This window comes from Oryctolagus cuniculus, chromosome 13 (assembly GCF_964237555.1).
Source record: "Oryctolagus cuniculus chromosome 13, mOryCun1.1, whole genome shotgun sequence".
Classification (NCBI taxonomy): Eukaryota; Metazoa; Chordata; class Mammalia; order Lagomorpha; family Leporidae; genus Oryctolagus; species Oryctolagus cuniculus.
The window spans coordinates 98,994,040-99,018,319 of NC_091444.1; the positions used below are offsets into that span (position 1 = coordinate 98,994,040).

The 24,280-nt window shown below is 52.0% G+C and overlaps 1 protein-coding gene across 1 annotated transcript; it reads right to left on the reverse strand.

Moving 5' to 3' along the window:
* Nucleotides 1-3,308: 3,308 nt before the first annotated feature.
* On the reverse strand, nt 3,309-10,467 carry BAMBI (BMP and activin membrane bound inhibitor). Its single transcript, XM_051820941.2, has 3 exons — nt 10,244-10,467; nt 5,655-5,942; nt 3,309-5,092 (listed from the first exon to the last, which is right to left on the reverse strand). Exons 1-3 carry the CDS (start codon nt 10,317-10,319, stop codon nt 4,674-4,676), a joined length of 783 nt encoding a protein of 260 aa, XP_051676901.1. The 5' UTR covers nt 10,320-10,467; the 3' UTR covers nt 3,309-4,673.
* Between the last annotated feature and the right edge of the window lie 13,813 nt (nt 10,468-24,280).

Here is a 24,280-nt window from a genome sequence, read left to right on the forward strand (position 1 = left end):
GGAAGAGACCAGGGATAAAGAGCTTTTTGTGTTTCTCTTGGTTTTAACTGCTAAAACAATTTTTGTTCCATTAGGTTTGTAACGCGAGCTCTTTCAGACTGAACTGACACAACAGCCTGTGTGCCGATTAATTCATCACCACTCACTCAGCCTTCACATGTCTTAAAAACAAAACTGATGACTTCTAACAGGGGCCAGCATCCACTTAGGCACCCCCTTGAAAGTTGTTCAATGTACGGCTCCAGGATGACACAATGGAGTTGAAGAGCAGCTCTCGCACGCACTCACACACACACACACACACACACACACACACCATGCAATAAATAGTTACCAGCCTATCTTTCCCAAGTCATGCCCAGTTCAGGCTTATCTGCCAGAGACAGGGAGCTTAACGCCATCTGCCAGAGCCCCCCAGAGGCTGTGTCACCATTGGCTACCTGATGGAAGCTATCTCCTAAAAGTCTGGAGGAATGACAAATGCCTTGAGATATTATCTGACTTGGCTTGTCCAAAGATGCCTTATCAGTGCCTTTCCTGTTACACCGCCAGAGAATGGGGGACGTTTGCAGAAGTGTAGCTGGCTGCTAGGCCCTGCCTAGCAATAAATGCTTGGAAACGCAGAAAAGCAGACCCCCTGGGAAATCTCCCGCCTTGCCCCAGGAGGTAAGCCTCTATCTGGTTAAGCTCGGCTCTGCTACCTTTGATCCTATCTCTACATTTCTGGAATAGCAGACAAGTTGACGACACACTGTAAAACCATGGGGTGCTGGCAGACTAACAAGGACACGTGCAGAGTGCAAACTGCAAACTGCACCCCAAATCAAGAGCTGGCAAAACCTCGAGAGAAGGCAGGGTTTCATTTATTTCACAGAATCTCACATTCTCGCCTTTTAAAAATCAACAGGGACCAACAGGGACGGAAGGAATTGGGTAGAAAGGAGAGTGAGTTGGTGTCTGGAAGTTAATTTTTTCCACTCTAAACATGACGCTAACTAGTTAGTAACTAAATTCACTTCATCCATTAAAATGATTTTTTCACTAACAAGATCCCCTCCCACTTCCTAAATTTACAAAGTTCCAGAAACCAGTAGTGGAAAGACTGGTATTCTTTGCAGGGGGCCACCTGGGCAGCAGGTGTCCTAGAGAGGAGCACTGGTTGCAAATGCATCCACGGGACAAAAGCTGTTCAAGGGACACTGAAAGATTTTCACCATGGGTGAGATCCATCCTGAGCAGCAAGGCTGTTAAGGTGCCTGGATTAAAATGTTCTTATCAGCAGCTCTGTAGATCATTCCAAAAGGAAATAATTGAAAACCCGACATATTTAGCAGGCTAAAGGATTATTCTAGAAGCTAGATCCTAGACCAGAGGGCCTGCAATCATATGTTGGCAAGGAGCTGATTAAAAAAAAAAGAAAGAAAGAAAGTCAAGTAAAATCTCCACTGTATAAATAAAGGGTCCATGTTCACAAATTTCATGGAATATTGCTGGGCTACTCCAGTTCACCCGAGTACTAGCTGCTAGTAGAAACAGCTATAGGGCCTTCCAGAATAATCGTATCGTGTCTTCCAGAATAATCCTATCATGTCATTTCCCCCATCTCGCAGGCCGAAAAACTGAGGCTTCAGACAGCCTACAGAATTTGCCTGAGTTCACACAGCTATGCAGGTTGAAAAGTTATTTGAGCTAAGAGGCGGACAAAGACGGCCAATTAGAGGTAAGGGGAAAAAGCTGGCCTGGCCAGCCACCAGTGTCCCCAGCACTGGAAGCCGCTGCTTTCAAGCGCTCGGCCTGTAATCAAGCCATATTGAAACCAGATTTACGAGCGATCGTTTCAGAGGAGAGCTTTGTGATTTTCTGAAGCAGACATGTTTGGTATTTTAGAAGGTCAAACCCCCTGTGGTGCAGTGTTTTTAATAAAATCAGTACAGCAGAAATTAGAGACACACTAGCCAACTTCCAGGAAGCTCCTGAGCTATTCAAAGGAAGAGGAGAAATCACTTAAAAAGTCAGAACCACGCACACGCCAGTTTTTTTTTTTTTTTTTTGCAAACGGGCAGGTATAGAAACATCCTGGCTATTTGAGTCCCATTTGTCTCTGGTTTGGGCAAATTTCCACTTAAAAAGGAGAATTCCTTTTGGGAGTTGTAAGTTCCTGGGAAGCCCACCTTGTACTGACAGCTCAGAACAAGCAAAAGCAAACCCCTCCTGTAGCTCTCAGTAACGTTCAAATTGGAGAAACCCGCGGTATGTCCTTGGAACAGCCAAGTCATGTGCACGTCTGATGTTCAGGTTGGTTGGTGAGGATGGCGGTGAACAGTATATGAAAGCTGAGAGGCCGGCGCCTTGGCTCACTTGGCTAATCCTCTGCCTGTGGCGCTGGCACCCCGGGTTCTATTCCTGATTGCTCCTCTTCCAGTCCAGCTCTCTGCTGTGGCCCGGGAGGGCAGCGGAGGATGGCCCAAGTGTTTGGGCCCCTGCACCCGCATGGGAGACCAGGAGGAAGTACCTGGCTCCTGGCTTCAGATCGGCGCAGTGCCAGTCGTAGCGGCCATTAGGGGAGTGAACCAATGGAAGGAAAACCTTTCTCTGTCTCCCTCTCACTGTTTATAACTCTCTCTGTCTCTAACTCTGCCTGGTCAAAAAAAAAAAAAAAAAAAAAAAAAAAGCTATAAGAGGACAGCACATTTTTAGGAGACCGGCTGATCTATGATGTGGCTAGAACCTGAGCCCCCTAGAACCCCAGGGGCCATCAACATGGCGCCTTGGCCCCCGGGCACAGGAGCTGTGAACAGCTGGCAGGTGCAGATCCGCAGCCGGAAGGGAGGCAGGTCAGGGCACACAGAACCAGGCAGACACTTGGCACTGATCTCTGCTACAGTTCTGGAACACACTGAGCCAGCCCGGGGCCTTTCCTGGAGGGTGGAATCTACATTTCCAAGTGGATTCCTAGTGTCTAACTTTAAATGCTGCGCGCCTAGTCAACCAGTGCTTGGAAGGAAGCGTCCCCACACAGCTCACCCAAAGGCTGATGCTGTAGCCGCATGGAGTCTGAGGGCCAAGCAGGCTCCCCCCCCCCCCTTTGTGCCACAAGATGACCCTCCTATGATGGCTCAGAGCCAGAGTACAGCAAACGGTGGGAACTTCACCAACCACCAACTCTCTGATCAATTCTCTTCTCTACGCAGGTTTGAATGGTTATGTGCAAGGTCTTGGCTCCCTGAAGAACAGCCACACGTTAAGACTTATCTTTTAGACTTCATAGGCAAGAGCGGTTGATCTCAAAAAGCACAATACAAACTTCATCATTTAGGAAAATGGGCATTTATTCCATTGCCTGATTTGTTGGGGGCCAGTGATCTATTGCTTGTTAAATAATCTAGGTACTCATTTTTATACTAGATTCTTCCATGAATGTGCTTATACCTGTTGTCTGAAGGGACTATGAAATATTCTGATAAAAATCTGCCAAAAAAAATCTTCCTCAAATAAAACGCCATACTCAAATGCAGGCCATAAGTAAAGGTCTCAATTATACAGAACTGAGAAAAAAAAAAACCTTCGACAGCAAATTATTCTCATGGTTAACATAACCAAGATCCATCTGATGGCCAAGTACACAACATGGCACAGGTTTAAGTTCAGGCTGGCCAGTTATTACCACAGGAAAGTCTCATTGCTCCTTAGCTGTACTACTGGCTAGAGCCAACATTCCACTGGGTTCTATTAACAAAAGGATCATTTGGGGGGTAAGAAACCAGTTACTTAAATCTCAATCAGCTTAACATTCATTGAAAGAAGTTTAAAGGTTGGAAAACTAGGAGCATTATACAATAAAATTTGGCTTATCTGAGGACCAAACATATTTAATTTGGTTTGAGATAGAATGCATCAATTCATCTAATATCGAATTACAAAAAATTGCATTTCACTGGTTTTTTATCCCCCCCCTTCTGAATGGAGCTAGCACATTTTCTGAGGTTTCCCAACACAAGCAAATCAAGTTGATAAGCATGATAAACCTTTGCTAAGGCAACTTCAGCAGTGAGTTCTCGTCAATGAAAACCAGCAGCCAGAATTTTGCTTACAAAAAGGTGGCGAAGACACCAAATGGTCAGCACACAGAAGCCTCCTCACTGCTAAAAATGTGTGCGTGCACACGCGGGATCGTGGCTTCATTAAATAATGGCCCTCAAACCAGATCCAATCAACGTCCGCATTTGTGTACCTTCTCACACGTTCCACTTGAGTTTTTAATTTATGAAAAGACACTGCTACATTTCAGACAAAATATATATATATTTTTGAAATCTTTACAATAAATCATGATGTCTGAGCGTCCACAGAGCACAGGTTAGTTTATTGAAGCACTCCGTTCCCGCTCCCGGGAATGCAAATAACCCTGGTAACAGTGTGTACACAGTCTCCTCTTTGCCTTTTTTTTTTTTTTTTATCATTTTAAAGCAAATAATACATTTGACTGTAGGTCAGTCTGTGCAAATAATCCTTTGGAAGGAAATCCCCCAGACCCGGTTGGCGGAGGGCGGTTCTGTGTCTCCGGGATGTCGCCGCGGGTTCCAAATCTTCAGATAAAGTGCTCTTGGCCCTGTCCAGCAGAACCCAGAGGCCTGCAAGGCCTGCGAGCGCTGGGGCCGCGCCCTTGGCCTCCGTCATACGAACTCCAGCTTCCCGTGCCCGCTGTACATGCCCCAGTGCACCAGGGACAGGACTTTGTCGTGGCTGAGGTCGGCGTGCCGGAGTTTGTCGCAGGCCGCACAGCAGCTCTCGTGCCCGCTGACCGGCACCACGCACTCCAGGTCCAGCTTGGCCACCTGGCCCTTTTTGGAGTGATGTCCGTGGAAGCTGTAGTGCAGCCGGGACAGCATCTGCTGCCTCTGGTCCTGCAGTCTCTTGTTCTCGCTCCGCAGCATCCTCAGGGCCAGCATGATCAGCAGCACGAGGATCAGCCCTCCCGCGATCGGCACGGCGATCACCGCCGCCCGGAACCACAGCTCCTTGGAAGACGTCAGCTCCTGCACCTTGGTGATGAGGTTTCTGTTCCCGTCATGCTGGTACCTGTTCCCTTGTCCTAGAGGAGTACAAACAAGGACACGATCAGACGCTGGGGTGAACTCCTTCCGTGCAGTCGCTGTCGTCTTCATCACCTTCATCACCATCATCACCATCACCACCATCACCATCATCACCGTCACCATCATCATCGCCATCTACCCATGTTAAACAAGGAAGCAGCCTCCGATGGCATCCAGCACGTTTAGAAAATAAATACAGCAAAAACCATCCAGGGCAGCTCACAGCCACATTTGTTTATGGACTGACAAGTAACAGTCTCTGAATGTCTTCAACTTCAACATGTTGAAAAAACAGGCAAAAACCTATCAGGCAGACAGACAGCTAAGGCTCAGGCAGACATGAAAGGCGTGCACGAGCTAGAGAGAGAGAGAGAGAGAGAGAGAGAGAGAGAGAGAGAGAGAGAGGAGTCCCTCCAGCGACTCTAATCGCATTAGCAACAGAATCAAGGGCAGACACACACGCGCGCGCACACACACACAGCCGCCGGACGGCTGTCGCCAACATCCAGGTGGGACAGGCAGGCACTGGGGGGAGGGGGCCCGGCTGCTTCCACCTACCTGGGGCCTCTCCCCTGGGCGCAGGGAGAAGGTCATGCAGCCCTCTGTAATTGCACATGTCCTCATGACAGCATTCCAATGTGGGCACGCCGGTGCCGGAGTGGTTGTGTGTCTGTTTGGCTTGGCACACGTCTGCTGAGCTTGCGACAGACTCCAGGCAGCCGTGGGTGAGTGGGGAGTTTGTGTTCTGAGGATCCAGCAGTCTGGAGAAGCAGGCGCTGAGCTCCGACTTGCACATGTACCCAGTCGCCACGCAGTGGGCAGCATCACAGTAGCACCGGATTTCACCTGGAAGCCAACGAGAGCCAGTGTCAGCCTCAGCTTCAGACACAAGCCACTACCTTGAGCCACTGTGAAATCGCATATCCGGAGACTAGCAGCCCGTCTAAGACTGGAAAAGCCTTTGGAGCAGTTGGGGCTGAAGCGCCAAGTTGCTAAAATGCCATTTTACAAATGTGTTAATCCCAACAGATTTCTGATGAGTTCGTGTCATTAAAAAAAGTTTTCGGGGGTTGGTGCTGTGGCGCAGAGCATTCCCCAACGCCTGCAATACCGGCATCCCATATGGGTGCCAGTGAGAGTCCCGGCTGCTCCACTTCCGATCCACCTCCCTGACAAGTGGCTGGGAAAGCCACGGAAGACGGCCCAAGTGCTTGGGCCCCTGCCACCCACATGGGAGTCCCCGATGGAGATCCTGGCTCCGGTTTCAGCCTGGCCCAGCCCTGGCTGTTGTAGCCATTTGAGGACTGAACTAGTGGATAGAAGATTCTCTCTCACTCTGTAACTCTGCCTTTCAAATAAATAAATAAACCTTGGGAAAAAGAAATACATTGGGGGCCGGTGCTGTGGCATAGCGGGTAAAGCCACCACCTGCAGTGCCGGCATCCCATATGGGCACCAGTTCTAGTCCTGACTGCTCTTCTTCCGATCCAGCTCTCTGCTATGGCCTAGGAAAACAGTAGAAGATGGCCCAAGTCCCTGGACCCCTGCACCAGTGTGGGAGACCTGGAGGAAGCTCCCGACTCCTGGCTTTGGATCGGCACAGCTCCAGCCATTGTGGCCATTTGGGGAGTGAACCAGTGGATAGAAGACCTTTCTCTTTCTCTGTGTGTGTAACTCTTTCAAATAAATAAATAAAGCTTAAAAAATATTTTGGTCCTTCCATAAGGCAAATGATTTTATGTTTTCATTCTAATCCTACACAACAGAAAAATGCTAGGCTTTTTTATTTTGTCAGTATAAATATTTGATCGGAACTACTGAATTGTTTACTATCCCGAAAGTCTGTGCCAAGATTTAAGAGCTTTAGCTAACACCTTATAAAGTTATTAACTAGAAACACAACTATCTAGAAATCGCTGAGGTCAGGTCTAAAACCCATGAAACGGGCAGCCATTTGCAACCCCTTTAAAAAGGCAAACTTTGCCTATAAAGATCTTTCCATGCAGAGGAGCTTTTAGTCAGTATATTGTAAAACAGGAACCAGGCAGTTTACAATTAGTGGTTTGCTTGCCAAAGTCAATTTCTTTCGGCCCAAATGGAAAGTCATAAAAAGGGGGTGGGGGGGGGAGGCATGCAAAGCTATAAGGCTAACTTCTCCCCCCAGGCTCCCACCCCTGCCTCGCATGTCATTCAACATGTGATCCGACAGGGGAAACGCTAAAGCCGAGAAACCCTCGAGCTTGAATGAAAAACCCGTAAGGAAACCTCGGCTGCTTCTACAGGAAGTGATTACAAGTTTCCTTTATAAAAACCGATTTTGTGAGCTGCACGTCTGTGTTAGCATCCTCTCACCACGCCCGACGACTTCCAGCCCACATAACCTGGGCTCTCCCAATCACCGCCCCATCCCACACCCATGCCGCTGGTCACCGCCAAGAGATGCCCCAGCCAGGCTACTGCAACTGGAAGCCGCGCGTGCACAGCCCCTTCCTGGCTGCCAGGGGCCAGGAACCTCCACTCTGAGACTCCCAGACCCCGCCCACCTCCACCCTGCCGCCTCCTCTCCATCAAAGCCTGATTAAGGTGTCTCATTTAATTATCCGTCCAAATTCCAGGCCAGCACTCGGAACCCTTGGTTTTCACCGGCTCCAGATATGGGAGAAAACAGACACACACACACACACACACACACACGCCCCTCTGGTGGTGCCTAACAGTGCAGAGGTGGAGTCACGGCTCCGCCATCGGCACTGAGTGTCCTGGGTTTGGGCCCCGCTGCCTGTCTGTAGCCTCTGCTTGCTCCCGCTCGTGGTCTGCAAAGCGCTCCAGGTTCTTGGGCGGGTCAGCACACCTCCCTACCCTGATAAACTCCCCAGAGGCCGGAAGAATCGCACAGAATAGATTCAAACTCCATCCAGGCCACCGGACCAGGACCCAGTGCCGAAAGAGACCTGGCCTGCCTATGTAAGGCTGTTTTCGATGGCCTGAAACACTCTGAATAGAAGTTGGGACAGGTTAACTGGGAAAGGTCTAACAACTTTTTTAAAAAAAGAAAAACCGAAGCCACATTGAAGCCGGGAGAATGGACTTTTGTGTAACTGTATGAAAACTGCATTTCTGCAGTTTCATAAAGTTTCTTCCTGGGGCACGATGAAGGCCGGGGTGCGGGGAGGGGACTGGGGTTCTGCAGCCGAGAACAATGCCCCTGTGTGCCCCCTTTTCCTGGTTACTGTACGTGGTGATTACAGAAAAATGCCTGCTTTCGTCAAGATGGCTACAGGAGACACTGCAGGCTTTTGAAGTTCGCAGCAGTCAGAAATGTCTGATCCCCTAATTATATCATTATCAGGCACATAGTTTCGGTATCTGTGACTTCACGTCGGCCCCTCCGCAGGCTGGAGGGCTGTTATTTAGGGTTAATTACACCCTTCCTTCCAAAATAAATAAATACTGTAGCACATCACCCTCGCCGGGGTAGCCTGATCCTTTAACCTCCTGCCTGCTCTACATAGCAATTAGAGAAAAGTGGGGGGTGCAGAGGCTGAATAATGCTTCCTATTTAGAAAGAAATGGCCCCTTCCCGGGGAGGCAAGCTGAGTTCAGGGCGGGGGGGGGGGGGGGGGGGGGGCTGCCTGCGGGGAATGGGGAGCGGGCCCACGGCTCTCTCCTCCAAATCCGAGGCGGGTGGGAACCGGCAGCAGGGACACAAGCACACACCCCGGCCCGACGCTCCCAGGAGATCTGGGCAGTCACAAAGACACACGCTCAAAGGGACTTTTAGACGGAGACCCACTCCCACGCGCGGTACAGAGATGCACTCACAAAGACTGACAGTCACAGCACACACACCCCCACTCACAGAACCTAGACACACCTAGAGACACACACACCCCTACACACTCACGCAGAGACACTCACTGAGACACTCAAGGACACGCACCTGGAGACACTCAAGTGCATACACACCTAAAGACACTGAAACACATACATGTAGACACACGTGCACCTGGAGGCACACTTAGACCCTGGGACACACACTCACACGTGGAGACACACACGAGACAAACTGACCCGGGGACAGGCACACGAGACTCACACACGCACACGTAGAGACACACACCTAGAGGCACGCTCAGGGCCACACTCAGACCCCAGGACACACACACACATGCAGACACACTCACGTGTAGACACATAAGAAACAAACTGACCCAGGGACAACACTAGACTCACATACACACAGAGAGACACACACCTAGAGGCACACTCAGACCCCAGGACACACACAGGCAGACACACAGACAGGTGGAGACACACAAAAGACAAACTGACTCAGGGACAGGCACACTAGACTCACACACACACACACGGAGACACACACACCTAGAGGCACACTCAGAATCCGGGCCATGCACACTCAGACCCCAGGACACGCACACACGCACACTCACACGTGGAGACAAACTGACCCAGGGACAAGCACACTAGACTCTCACACACACAAACTTAAAAGACACAAACCTAGAGGCACACTCAGAGCCCGGGACACGCACAGTAAGAGCCACGCAGACCCCGGTACACGCACACCCAGAGCCACACTCAGACCCCGGGACCCGCATACCAAGAGCCAGGCTTAGACTCCGGGACCCGCATACCCAGAGCCACACTCAGACCCCGGGACACGCAACACCCGGAGCCACACTCAGACCCCGGGACCCGCATACCCAGACTCCGGGATCAGCATACCCAGAGCCACACTCAGACCCTGGGACACGCAACACCCGGAGCCACGTTCAGTCCCCGGGACACGCACACCCGGAACCACACTCAGACCCCGGGACCCGCACACTCAGAGCCACGCTCAGACCCCAGGACATGCACAGCCAAAGCCACGCTCAGACCCCGGGACACGCACACTCAGACCCCGGGACACGCACAGCCAAAGCCACGCTCAGACCCCGGGACACGCACACCGCGACGCGCCAGCCGGGGTCGGGCAGGGGGCGGCCGCCGGGTCCCCGGAGCGGCCGCGACCTCCGGGAGCCGAGCAACGTGTCGCGACTTGCGGCTCCGGCGCGGGAGGGCACGTCGCTCGCCGCCAACAAAGCCTCGGCAGCCGGCTTCGAAGCCCCGCGGCGGGCACCCACCTCTGGTGAGCAGCACGGCCATGGCGCAAAGCTCGAGCTGCAGCCACACGAAGATGTAGCTGGAGTGGCGATCCATGGACGCCGCCCCTCGGGGCGCGCCGTCAGCGCCGGGGCCAGGGGCCGGGCCGCGGCCGCAGCATGGAGAGCGGCCGCCGGCTCCTCCGGCCTCGCGCGCTGCCCGCGCCGTGGGCTCCCGGCCGCGCTGCGCCCCCACCCCGAACGCCCACCCTCACGCCGCCACTCGGCCGAAGCTCCCGGGAGCGCCGCCGCCGCCAGCCCCGCCGCGCGCCGTAAATAGCGCCGGGCGCGGGGACCCGGCCCGTGGCGCCCCGCCCCGGCCACGCCCCGGCCGCGCCAGCGCCCTCCGATTGGCCGCAGGGCTGCTGTCAGTCAGCCCCAGAGCTCGAAGTGGGGAGGGGAGGGGAGGGAGGCGGGCCGGACGCGGCGCCGGCGTCTGAGGTGGCGGCGCCGGCGTCTGAGGCCGTGTCCCGCGCTCCCCCTTGCGGAGGCCCGCGCGCCCCGAGACCCCGAGTTTCCTCGCCTCCGGCCTCGTGCGCCCCCGGGGAGACCCCCGGGGACGGGTGGCGGCCCCCGGTCGTGGTGCGCGCGCGCAGGGTTTCGGGGGTGGTGGTCTGCTTCCCGCCTTCTCCCCTCACCCGCCGGCCGCGTCCGTCTCCAGCCGGCCGGCCCTGGGATCGATAAAAGCGCAGACAGACGGCCGCGGAGGGCCGGCAGCCGCGGGCTTGCTCCCGGGGAGCCGGCTGCAGACGCTTCACGAAAATGAGCAGATGCGAGCGCGCCCGGCGCCAGCGAGACGACGCGGGCCGGCCCGGGCCTCGGGGAGCCGCCCCCGCGCGGCCGCCGGGCGCGCCCTCCCGGGAGCCCTGGGCATTTCGGAGGGGCTTCGCGGGGCTGCTCGGGGGTTCGCTGTGGGGTGGGTGGGTGGGTGTGTTTGCACGGCGAAATTCAGCCGGAAACGGTCCCTGTCTGTCTGAGGGCTTGCTCTTTTTTTCTCCTCTCCCATCGCTTAGCAAAAATTCCCTTTTTCGGGTGATTTCCCTACCTGAGAGGCTGGCGGGGAAGAGAGGGGCGCAGTTGTTCGATGATTAGAAAGTTCAAGTTGTTAGGCTTGCAGGAAGTGCACACCTGACCGTGGAGTTGAGCGCCCGCAGCCCTGCAGCGTGGAATGAGTGCACCTGCTATTGAGCAAGTGTTTTCTAAAGGCAGAAAAACTTAAGGTTTTTTTTTTTTTTTTAATGACTTATTTATTTGAAAGGCAGAGTTAGGGGAAGGGAGGCAGAGAGAGAATCTTCCAGCCCCTGTTTCATTTCCTCAAATGGCCACAATGGCCAGGCTAAGTCTAGGAGCCAGGAGCTTCCTTCGGGTCTCCCCCGTGGGTGCAGGGCCCCAAGCACTTGCGCCATCTTTGGATGCTTTGCCAGATGCATTAGCAGGGAGCTGGATCAGAAGTAGAGCAGCCGGGACTTGAACTGGCGTCCCTATGGGATGCCGGCATCACAGGTGGTGGCTTAACTTGCTACGCCACAACTTCGGCCCCCCATATTGAAGTTTTGGAAGTGGGTGTTCTGCGTTTGAGTTAAATCAAAAATGTGTCTCAAAGGAGAGACAGGCAACACCACCAGAAGTTTTCTGGGGGAAAAAAAACACAAACGGGTGTTTCTCAGGGGAGGGGTTGCCAGCCGGTTCTGAGACTTTGATTGGAACTCTCCAGAGGGAGGTAGACAAGCTAACGATTCAGACAGTACCCTCTCCATGTCATGACACACTTTCTCTCGCGAGAGTCAGTTATTAGCTAAAAGGAATCTTCTGGGGTCTAGTCTTTGCGCCCTGTTGGAGGCCAGGCTCACGGTGTCTGGGGGTTACACAGTTCTGGGGAGTCAGAGACTGTGGACTTGGGTGGGGACTTGGGTAAACTAGCCCAGGAAAGGGAGGAGCTCCAGGAGGCTCTGCTGGAAGCCAGGGAGCAAGAGGATTGTCCCATGGGAAGCAGACAGGACTGGGTGTTTGCAGAGTGAAATGAGGAGGAGATGGGCAGATGGGACTAAAAGAGATTCTTTGTAGCTGGAGCCTAAGTGTGAAACAAGGAATGGGAAGAGGCACTTGGCAGTGAAGGCCACTTAGCTTTGGTGCAGATAAGTGCTAGCCGGATGAGTTGACTGGAGTTGTGTTGTAGCAGGCACTGAGCACCTTCCCAGCCTGTTTCAGGGAGCACCCATTCTCACTGGAGTCGCCCTTAGCAATCAGCCTGGAAGGTTCTGCCCTGTGGCCATAGCTCATCACATGACCCAAGCTGTTAGATTCTGCCGTCTGGGTGGTCCTTTCACCAAAAGCATACAAGTTCCGAGCTACAGGGCCACTGTATCCTGCTTGCAAAGAGACAGTGATGGAGATGTACAAATTGTAAACTCAAATGATTTCTATTCTCCTGGCTCTGCTGTTTGAAAAAGATCGATTTATTTCAAAGGCAGAATGACAGAGAGAAAGGGAGAGATCTTCCATCTGCTGATTCACTCCCCAGAAGCCTACAACAGCTGGGGTTGGGCCAAAGCCAGGGGCCAGGAACTTCTCCGGGTCTCCCACCTGGGTGTCAGGAGTCCGAATACTTGGACTATCCACCTGCTGCCTTCCAAGCGTTCACATGAGCTGGGAGCTGGGTCACACGTGGAGTGGGACTTGAACCAGGCTCTCTGATGTGGGATGAGGGTACCTCAAAATGCAGCTGATCCCTCTGCCCCGAGTGCCCATGGCGGCTTCACTTCCGGTCCTTCGGTTCGTGCTTTGGTCAATGCAGGAAACTTAAAAAGTCCCTCCTTTTACTAAAAGCTCTTTTACTAGCATCCCAAATGGCCCAGGCTAAACTTTATATTTTATAAACTCACGCTGATTTTTATCACTCCATGTCACTTTTTTGTTGTTGTTGTTCTAAATACAATTCGGTCAGACAGTGATTTCAACTCTTTTGTTTTTATTATTAATGGGCAAATGTTCCAAATGGCTACAAATTAGTTTTAAGAGAAACAAGTCTGCACTTTATCTAATGGTTTTGGAGCAGACGTAGCCTTTTCAACTAAGTGAATGAGAGTGTTTGAATCAATGTGGAAAATCAAAATTAGTTTAGGGGTAATATGTGAATTATGAGGCCATATCAATAGTTGAGTGAATAGGCAACAATTTTAATTCAATTTAAGACTCTTAAGGCAAATTGCTTCTCTACAGAATTTTACTTATGCTCTGGACATAATTCAGTTATGATTTTCCTATGTGAAGGTTGGTAACTAGAGGGAAAGTTAGTAAAATCTAGTGTCCTTTGAAGTTTAAATCAGGAAGTCAATAACCACCACCCCAATTTACGCATATAAAGAGAATTCTGAAAAATGTACCTGGGAACAAGCTATCTGTGCCCCCAGAGCAGAAAAGGATTTCTAACAGACGTAACCGAAATCATTACACATTATAATAGGTTGGTTTTGTTGCCACCAGCTTCTAGATGTCATTTCTCTGTGGTTACAAGTATTATATAATCACAACATCCCACTAGGATACATTCTTACGGTTACCCTGTACCCATGAGATCCTTTTGCCAACAAAACTGTACATATGCCACCCGTCTCTGCTTACTCGGATCCCGCCATCGTCCTCCAATGATCCTCTCCTCAGCTATGATCTCTCTCTCCACAATACCAGAGAAAAAGAGCTGTTGGTGTATTTTATTCCAAGGAAGGGCAGTTGTGTTTGCGTTCCTGGCTAACAGACAAACAACCCTTGCAGTCTAGTGATAGAATCTAACAATTCTACCTATGGCACAAATTCACCAACTAATAATCCACAGAGCCTGGGTTACACTTTGAATCCCCACTAGCAGATTCTTTTTAAAGTCATTTGTTCTCAGTAGAAGTTAGGAGTTTAAATCTAGACTTTACTTGCAGCGAATAAGCTCAAATGTGAGAGGTTAGTTCAGCTGAAAGGAATGGCTGTCCTTTCAGGGTTTGGGGGGAGGATTGTTTTGTTGTTTTGGGTGGGGAGTTGTTTGTTTCATTGGCTGGTTTTTCACTTTTCCTGCAAAGTGAAAAATGACAGAAGTCTCTGACAGCCAGGTCTGGAAGATGTGGCAAGAAAGGACAGAACTGAAATTCATATTCCCCAAAGCCCAGCCTCCTACCAACTAACAAAGGCATGTTAGGACCTGTAAATAAATCACAGAAGAGCTAGCCATTGTCTCAAGCTTTCCCTAAGAACATCTCTTTTAAATTTATGTGAGAAGCAGTGAGAGAGCACTACCATTTATTTACTGGTTCACTCCCCCAAATGCCTGCACCTATGTGAGAGACCCGAAAGAAGTTCCTGGCTTCAGGCTTCAGCCTGGCCCAGTCTTGGCTGTCTGGGGATTAAACCAGCCAATGGAAGATCTCTCTTCCTCTTCCTCTTCCTCTCTCTCTCTCTCTCTCTGTAACTTTGCCTTTCAAATAAATAAACCTTTAAGAAATAAAAGTCATCAATTGCATTTTGCAAGAATACAATCATCATTAAATATAGTCAATATGTGCTGTGCACTAACTCCCCATACAGGACCTCTGTCTTCAATGAGTTGTATTGAGAGTTAACTGTAAAACCGATTCTCAGTTTTGTGTGTGTGTGTGTGTGTGTGTGTGAATTGTTGAAATCTCTACTTAGTATAAGGTTGGTCTTTTGTGTACAATGTTAATTGCAATTGAATCTTAATGGAGAATGGGACTGGGAAGGGGAGAGGGAGGAGGAGGGGTGGTAGTGTGGGTGGGAGGGTAGGTATGGTGGGAGGAATAACTATGTTCCTAAAGTTGTACTTATGAAACTTGTATTCCTTAAAAAATAAATAAAAAAGAAAATATTTTCAAAATAAATAAATAAATATAGTCAATATGCTGTACCATGGATTTCTTGAATTTCTAAGAATTTTTAAAGTTCATTTATTTTTACTTATTTGAAAGGCAGAGTGACAGAGAGACAGATATAGAGAGCTCTCCCATGGCTGTCACTACCTAAATGCCTACAACAGCCAGATTGAAGCCAGGAGCCAGGAATTCAATCCAGGTCTCACACCTGGGTGACAGGGACTCAAGTACTTGTGCCATCCTCTGGTGCCTCTCAGGAAGCTGAATGGGAAACAGAGCTGAGAGTCCGATCCACGCATTCCACCCTTTCCTTATTTCTAGCTTCTGCTCTCTCCACACCTCTGCTTGCTTCCCCCACCCAATCGTAAGCCCTGCGTACCTGGAGGCCACACTCCAGAGCGCACTTTGCCTTCTGCCTATGTCGCAAACCACCCCAGCCGGACGGGTTCCCCATTCCTAAGGTACGTCTGACACTTGAGCTGCACTGTTCTGTTCAGTTTAGGGAGCTGCCATCCCCAAATGTCCCACTTGTGGTTCACTTGGCTGCTTCAGAGACCTGGCTGATGTGAACCGTGGCTGCTGCCCACCCCCCGGCCCCCCAGAGTGAGGGCTGTGAGCTAGAAAGACCGTGTAGAAGGAGGCATCGGAAGGCCGGCTCTGCAGAGTGTGCCATCTATCCACACAGCTAACACGCCTATAGAGAAAAACACTAAGGAGTGCAATTGAGGTTATCATTCCGAATTATTATTTCTGGGTGAGTCCATCATGTAAATGTTTGCTACCATCTCAAATAAATGTAGGGGCAGGCAGGGGTTCAACCTGGCAGTTAAGACACAGGTTAGCAGCCCAGATTCTACACCAGAGTCCTGAGGTTTGAATCCCAGCTCTAGTTCCAGCTTCCTGGTTCCAGCTTCATCTCACTGGGAAGCAGTGAGATGGCTCCAGTAGCTGGGTTCCTGCCACACACGTGGGAGACCTGGTTGCAGTCCTGGCTTCTGGACTTTGTGAGTATTTGGAGAGTGGCCCAGCAGATGGCATCTCTCTCTCTCTCTCTCTCTCAAAAAAATTTTTTTAAATAATCTTCACGTGGTTCTGTGAAGAAACAGCATCTTTTTAAAAAATATATATTTATTTACTTATTCGAAAGACAGAGATAGAAAAATCTCCCATTCATTGGTTCATTCCCTAAATGGCTGCAAATAGCCATGCCTGGGCCAGGGTAGGCCAGGAGCCTGGAACGCCATCCAGGTCTCCCACACGGGTAGCAGGGGACTGTGTACTCAGGTCATCCTCTGCTGCCTGCCCAGGCACATTAGCAGGGAGATGGGTCAGAAGCTGAGGGTGCCCACATGGGATGCCGGCACCGCAGATGGAGGCTTAACCCGCTACGCTACAGTGCCAGCCCCCAAGAGACGGCACTGTTCACGGGATTAGTTAATGTCCCATTTCTATCCAGTTCCTCAAGGAGATTATACACCCCTTCAAAACAAGAGAGCGCTTCTCTCCTTCTCTGTGTTCCCTTGGGTGCCTCTTGCAAGGTCTGCCTGGCTGAATTTCAGATTTTGAATAAAAAATGTGTAAGTTCTGTAGGAGAAGAAATGGCTCCACAGGAGTAGAATAGGAACCTGGATACCTCAATCTGTATCCACGTTCCACACTACTCAGTTTTTATTATTATTATTTTATTTATTTATGAAGCAGAGTTACAGAGAGAGGGAGAGACCCAGATTGATCTTCCATCCGCTGGTTCACCCCCCAAATGGCTGCAATGGCCAGAGCTGAGCTGATCTGAAGCCAGGAGCCAGGAGCTTCCTCTGGGTCTCCCACATGGGTGCAGGGGTCCAAGCACCTGGGCCATGTTCCACTGCTTTCTCAAGCCATAAGCTGGGAGCTGGATCAGAAGAGGAACAGCCGGGACTCGAACTGGCATTCATATGGGATGCCGGCACTGCAAGCGGAGGCTTAGCCCATTAGGCCACAGTGCCAGCCCCTCCTCAGTGTGTTTTTATTATGAGGACAGGTGTGGTGGGTAGCCCGTGACACAGAGTGTCACGGGGTCAGCAGAAGGGTGGATTTTCCATGCAACCCTGCAGACATGTTGCCGACACCAGAGGTGGCACCCCTGGATGATGGTGGCTCAGGACTTCCCAGGTGACTTCAAGGTTTTCTTCTCCCTGCAGCTGAGGATTCCAGGTGCCGGTAGGACCACTGCCAACCTGCCTCCAGCTCGGCCAGGGTGATGCACTCACTCGCTCTCTTCTTTCTCTCTGTCTCTCTCAACACAGCATGGATCTTGCCAATAATGGTTTGTGCCCAGGAATGGAGATGGTCCAAAAACCAGCAGAGACAAATTGGTCAGGCTGCCTTATCGTTCTGCAAGGAGAGATGATCAAGCTTCTCTCCCTGAAAACACCCTGCACATAGAAAACCCCGGAGCGTGCCTGGACTGTGGCACAGAGGGTAAAGCCACCACCTGCAGTGCTAACATCCCATATGGGAGCTGGTTTGAGTCCCTGCTACTCCTCTTCCAAACCAGCTACCTGCTGATGCACCTGGGAGAACAGTGGAAGATGGTCCAAGTGCTTGGGCCCCTGCACCCACGTGGGAGACCTGGAGGAAGCTCCTGGTCCAGCCCTGCCATTACAGCCATCTGGGGAGTGAACCAGTGGATGCAAGATCTCGCTTTCTCTGTCTCTCCCTCTGTGTGGTTCATTTAAATTAATTAATTTTAAAAGACCCTGGAGGGAACACCATCTCCAAATTCAATGGCATTTTTCAAAGAAGTCCAGCGTTGCTGATTGGACTATCAGATGGACACGTTCCCCAGTAAAATCTTCATTAACTGGGGCAGGCATCAAGCCACAGCCTGCAGTGCTGGCATCCCATATGGTTGCTGGTTCAATTCCAGGCTGCTCCACTTCCCATCCAATGTGCCTGGGAAAGCAGCGGGAGATGGCCCAAGTGTTTGAGCCCCTGCACCAACATGGGAGACCCAGAAAAAGCTCCTGGCTTTTGGTGGCCCAGCCAGCCCTGGTTGTTGCAGCCATTTGGGGAGTGAACCAGCGCGTGGAAGATTCTCTGTCTCTGTTTCCCTGTCTGTAACTGTGCCTTTCAAATACATTAACCTTTAAAGAAAGAAAAATGAGGATTACTTAGCGCTATAGTCGTCTTGAATCAGTGGAATCACGGATGTCCCAGCCCTCAAAATGCTTACAACCCAGCGCCTTCTCTTTGTAATAAAGGTTTGCTGCTGCGACTGGGGGGAGGGAAGGGGGCAGGTCATTCCCGAAGACTTGCACAGCTTAGCGTAGGAGCACCCGGTGCAGTCTCAAGGCACAGCCGAAGCCTTTCCAGGTTGGAAGCCTTTTGGTTTCCATCACCCCCTGCCCACCCCCCACCCCCGCAGGTAAAAGGAGAGATGCAACAAGGGAGTGGCAGACCCTGGGAGCTTGGGGCATTCACTGCAGGCCCGGCGCAGGTGCACCCGGCCTGTATGCCGCGCCCGCGTCCGTCCGCCCCGTCTCCCCAGCACAGGTGCGGGCCTCGCCCCTCGGTGCGGACCACCCTCCACCCCCATCCCGGCACAGGTGCGGCTCCATCTGTCGGTGCGGGCCGCCCCCGCGCGGCGGCAGAGCGTCCGTACGGGCTGCTGGGGGCGGGGAGGCCAGGGCCTGGCCCGGAGCGCGCTCGGAAGCCGGGAGAGCCCGCGGAGCAGGAAGGAGAGGCCGCGAGAGGGCCCCCGGGGGGGAAGCGGAGGCCGAGAGAGGCACCAATTACTGTAATTGGAGGGAATGGCGCCCGGGCGCCGAGGAGCTTCGCGCGGCTCTGCGTCGCCAGCCTGGACAGACGCGCCCAGCGCGGCCCCGCCCCTGAGCCGGCCTGCGCCCTTCTCTGTCTCTCTCTCCACCCGCACCCCCTACCCTGCCCCGGGGCCTGGGCTGCCCCTCTCTCTCCCCACCCCCCACCCCTGGGGCCCTGCCGGCCTCTGTCTCTGTCTCTGCTCCCTGTCGCAATCCTGGTCATCAGCGCCTCGCTGCAGGCTTTGGTTCTCAGTCCCACCCCCACCACAACCCTTTCCCTGTCTCCCCTTAACTGGGGGAGAATTTAAATGATGAAGTGAGGTCTTGGGTTAAGTAGCCTGCGTCCCACAGAGCCTGGTGCACACCCTGGGAGGCAGCAGCTGGTGATGGCTCAAGTGCTTGGGCCCCTGCACCTAAGGGGAGACCTGGATGGAGCTCCTGGCTCCCACTACGCCCAGGCCCTGTGGTGGGTGGTTGGGGAGTGAACCAGTGGATGGAAGTCTGTCTCTCTCTCTCTCTCTCTCTCTCTCTCTCTCTCTCTCTCTAACTAAATGAGTTTTCCATCCACTGGTTCACTCCACAAATGGCCGCAACAGCTGCAAGCCAGGAGCCTGGAACTCCATCCAGGCCTCCCACGTGGGTTCAGGGGCCCAAGCACTTGGACCATCTTCCACCTCTTCCCCAGGTGCGTTAACAGGGAGCTGGATGGGAAACGGAGCAACTGAGACTCCAACTGGTCCCCATACGGGATGCTGGCATCACAGGTGGCGGCTTTACCTGCTACACCACAACGCAGGCCCCATGATGCATTTCTGATTACAAGAGTAATGAGTCATCCTAGCAAACGTGGACAGATAAAGGGGTGTGGAGGCCATTGGCTGTCACTGTGGCAGGGGGTTCTCCAAGGGCTGTGCTCAGCAGCGCCATCCGCAGGATAGAAGTGGGAGTGCAGGGCCCTGAGCGTGCGTGGCTTGGGCCAGGCATTAGGCTGCCTTTGCAGACTTTGGCTCTGCACTCGTGTCTGTGGAGTTGCAGAGTGACTTCCAGGGCCCCTCCCGGCCCTCCTAACCTGGCAGGACCGGCTCATGGGTGATTACAGCTCGGGCTGCAGAGAGCAGAGGGCCCACATGAAGACAGCTGTGTAGCCGGCTATGGATTTCTCCCAGACCTGCGCTGGACCAGGGGCCGTTCCTGTCTCTCCTTCCTGACAGCTGTTGAAATAATGCCTCTTGTCTATTGTCTTGCCATCAGCAGATGGACAATTTTCACTTCCCCTCTTTTAAAATGACATTGTTTATTTTATTAGAGAGGGAGAGAGAGAACTCTTCATTTGCCAGTTCATTTCCCAAATGCCTGCAACAGCAAGAGCTGAGTCAAAGCCAAAGCCAGGAACCAGGAACTCAACCTGGGTCTCCCACGTGGGTGGCAGGGACCCAAGCACCTGGGCCATCAGCTGCTGCCTCGCAGGTGCGTTAGCAAGGATCAGGGATTCAAACCCATGCTCTTGAGATGTGGGAGGTAGCTGCCCCAAACACTTGCCCCAGATTTAATTTTCTAAGGGAATAAAGGAAATTCTCTCTACCGATGTGCCTCCCAAGCCAATTCACAGCATAAGATTCCAGACTAAAAAAAAAAAAAGAAAAAAAAAGGAAAGAAAGAAAAAGGGAGGAAGGAGGAGGGAGAGAATGGGAGGAAGACCCCAGGGAGGTCGGGTGTCTTTCTCTGTGGTAGTCATCTTTGCCAGCTTTTGCTGCACTTCTCTCCACAGTCAATAGGCGCTCCAGAACACGGACATCAGTCCATAGAGAAAATTCATTGTTCCAGGTTCTGAAAGGTTGTGGGAAAAACAAACCAACCCCAAAACGAAAACAAAAACCCCACCAGAGTAACCTTAGGGCACCCCTGGGACTTTGGTATCTGCTATCACTGCTTATTTTCCAGAGAATAATATGCATTGGCCAATGCATTCCCTCAATTGTCTCCTCATGTTGTCTGGCATTGCAGGTACATAGGGAGTGGTCCGGTCGCATGTCTGTATCGCCCTCTGGTGGCGAGAGAGGGAAGCACGACCAGCAGGGACGGTGGAGCCGCTGGCTGTTTGCTGTTGATACAAGCAGCAAGACGGTGAAAAATGTGCCATCCATTGGTTCCCTTCCTGAATGTGGGGCCAGTGCTGTGGCATAGTAAAGCCACCACCTGTACTGCCAGCATCCCATGTGGGCGCTGGTTCGAGTCCCAGCTGCTCCTCTTCCAATCCAGCTCCCTGCTAATGTACCTGGGAAAGCAGTGGAGGATGGCCCAAGTGCTTGGACACCTGAACCCATGTGGGAGACCTGGAAGAAGCTCCTGGCTCCTGGCTTCGGTTTGACCCAGTTCTGGCCATTGTGGCAATTTGGGGGAGTGAACCAGCAGATGGAAGATTTCTCTCTCTCTCTCTCTCTCTCTCTCTCTCTGTAACTTTGCCTTTCAAATAAAATAAATAAGTCTTTCTTAGAAAAGATCTAAATGTGTGGGTTCTTTCTACAAATCTGTAGTTCTGACCCACTTGGATTTTAAGAAGCCAACAGTAGGCCCCCAAGCCGGTGAATTAGGCCAAGACACGCCCCTTTCCTGACCCAGGCAACACCACTGGATGGGCCCTTGTGTTTCTCCCTGACTGAGCCTGGCAGCATTGTAATGGATGTGAAAATCCTTCTCATAGACTCACAGGGAAGTTCAGCCTCCAGCTCACGCCAGTCATCCGCCTGTACAGTCAGATCGACCCCATAGCTCAAGTGAACACCAAGAGCTGTGTGCGACCACGTCCACCACTGTTTAAGTCAGTGCTGGGACCATCACTGCAACCGTGGGAACAGTGATGTTGTGGCCTGCAGTGTAACAGCTCTGAGGCCCCACCGCAGCTGCCTGCTATGTTCTCCGCCTCCCAGAAACAGCACCATGCACCTGCTGCTCAGACACAGGGGAGAGCTAGGAGGACCAAAGGCAGGTGGAGATGGTCGATAACCTACTTACCGCCAACCATCCTGGCTGATGAGAACTCCGTGTTTCCTACCTGTTCATGGTTAGGCACCCCATGAGGTCTGAGGCTTCCCATAGAGCATTTCCCCCACCAGAGAGGGCCCAGGTGTGAAGAGAAAATGGCTGCAGGTAAAATCTGGCATCCAGGAAACCCGGGAGAGATGGAGGAAGAGAGATTTTCCACCTACTGGTTTACCCAAATGGCTGCAACAGCCAGGACTGGGCTAGGCTGAAACCAGGAGCCAGGAACTCCATCTAAGTCGCCCACTTGAGCCAAGTACTTGAGTCATCGGCGCTGCTTCCTAGGGTGAACATTAGCAGAAACCGGGAACCAGGAGCAGAGCTGGGACTTGAACCCAGACACTCCAGTATGGGATGTGGGCATCCCAAGTGGTGTCTTAACTGCAGTGCCAATGCCCCCCCCAGTGGTTGCTGACAAACACAGATGATGCCAAATGCTACCAGAATTTGGGCTGCAGGATCACTAAGGCCTAGGGTACCCCCAACCCCGGCCATGGGCATTGGAGAGACAAGATGGAGAATGGGGGGACAGCAGTGACCCCAAAGGCATGCCTGTTCCACCTGGATCAGGCCCGGCAGCAAACAGCCAATTTGGCACAACACACAGATGTTTGCCATCCTACCCAGAACGGAACATAGGACGCACAAGAAAAGGAATCCACACATTAGGACAGGTTAGTGCAAGGTTCACTTTCTTTGAAAGCAACAAAAGTCTGACACCCATTCTGCTCCTCTGGCCTGACTCCATGAGCTCAGGCTGGAATGTGAACTTGAACTTTCGCATGTGTGGCACCACCGACTATAACTCAGTGTAAGCGTACTTTTTTATTTTTTTAATTTGATTGAGTGTTCCAATTTACAACGCCCTTCCTGAGGCCGTTGGGTTAAAACAACATGATCTAATGCCATAAAAACCAGCCAAAAAAATGCATAATTTACTCCCAGTAGCGTGAGACCCACTGGATCTGCCTGAAACACTTAAACGGTGTTCATCAGCCCAAAGACAAGATGGTTTTTTCCCTCCTCCTTGGCGTCCACATAGCCGATGAAAAGCCTGCTCAGTCTTCCAATGGTGTCTGGAAATACAGGCTTTCAGGACCAAGCAAGCGTGAGTAAGAGCTGAAAAGTAGAGCCTAAGGAGGTTACAATGTCTATCGTGAGCACCTACGGAGGTTACTGAGTAAGCTGGAGACAGATTAGGCCAAGAAGGAAACGAAGCTTAGCCTTTAATAATTAATTCTAATTCCGCAACTCCTGCCAGGAATGTGGGGTTCACTCCTGCCAGGAATGTGGGGTGTAAGAACCGTATAATACTCTTGAGAACTTAAAGCCAGGAAAGGGGCCAGGGGAAGTGGGGGCTCCACTTGATCCCAAAGGACAGGACTCGGTGGATAAAAAGGAGAAGCAAAGATACTCTGGGTCGGCCGGCGCCGCGGCTCACTAGGCTAATCCTCAGCCTTGCGGCACCGGCACACTGGGTTCTAGTCCTGGTCGGGGCGCCGGATTCTGTCCCGGTTGCCCCTCTTCCAGGCCAGCTCTCTGCTGTGGCCAGGGAGTGCAGTGGAGGATGGCCCAGGTGCTTGGGCCCTGCACCCCATGGGAGACCAGGAGAAGCACCTGGCTCCTGGCTCCTGCCATCGGATCAGCACGGTGTGCTGGCCACAGCGCGCCGGCTGCGGCGGCCATTGGAGGGTGAACCAACGGCAAAAAAAAAAAAAAAAAAAAGATACTCTGGGTCATGGAACCCTTCAGGGAGAGGCAGGGAGCTGTAGTTAAGTGTGGCTACTCAACAATGCAGATGCATGTCGTACTGGGGTGCCAGGGCCTGGACCAGAGGCTGGGATCTGCCCGTGAACTTGAAATCTCCTGGGAGGGACAGACAACCAAGCAACACGCAGGGGCTCCAGAGCTACGGAAGCACCGTGGGGAAGAGCTGAGTGGAGGGAGGAAGTTAGGGTCCCAGGAAGTGCACACACACTGCCTCTGGGGCTGGTGTTCCGGCATAGCACACGGGCCGTTTGTGATGCAGATAGCCTACAGCATAATCCTGCATCATCCAGCCACCAACTAACGTGCTTGGGAAGCAGTGGGTGATGGCTCAGGTGCTTGGACCCCTGCCACCCATGCGGGACACCAGGATGGTGGCCACATTTACACAAAACAAAATAGACTTTCAGGCAAAAGCTGTCACAGGACACAAAGAATCATAAAGGCAATGATAGAAGGGTTAAAATTCTCCAAGAAGATGTAACAATCACAAATATATATATGTACTCAACATCAAAGCAGCAGGGGCTGGTGCTGTGGTG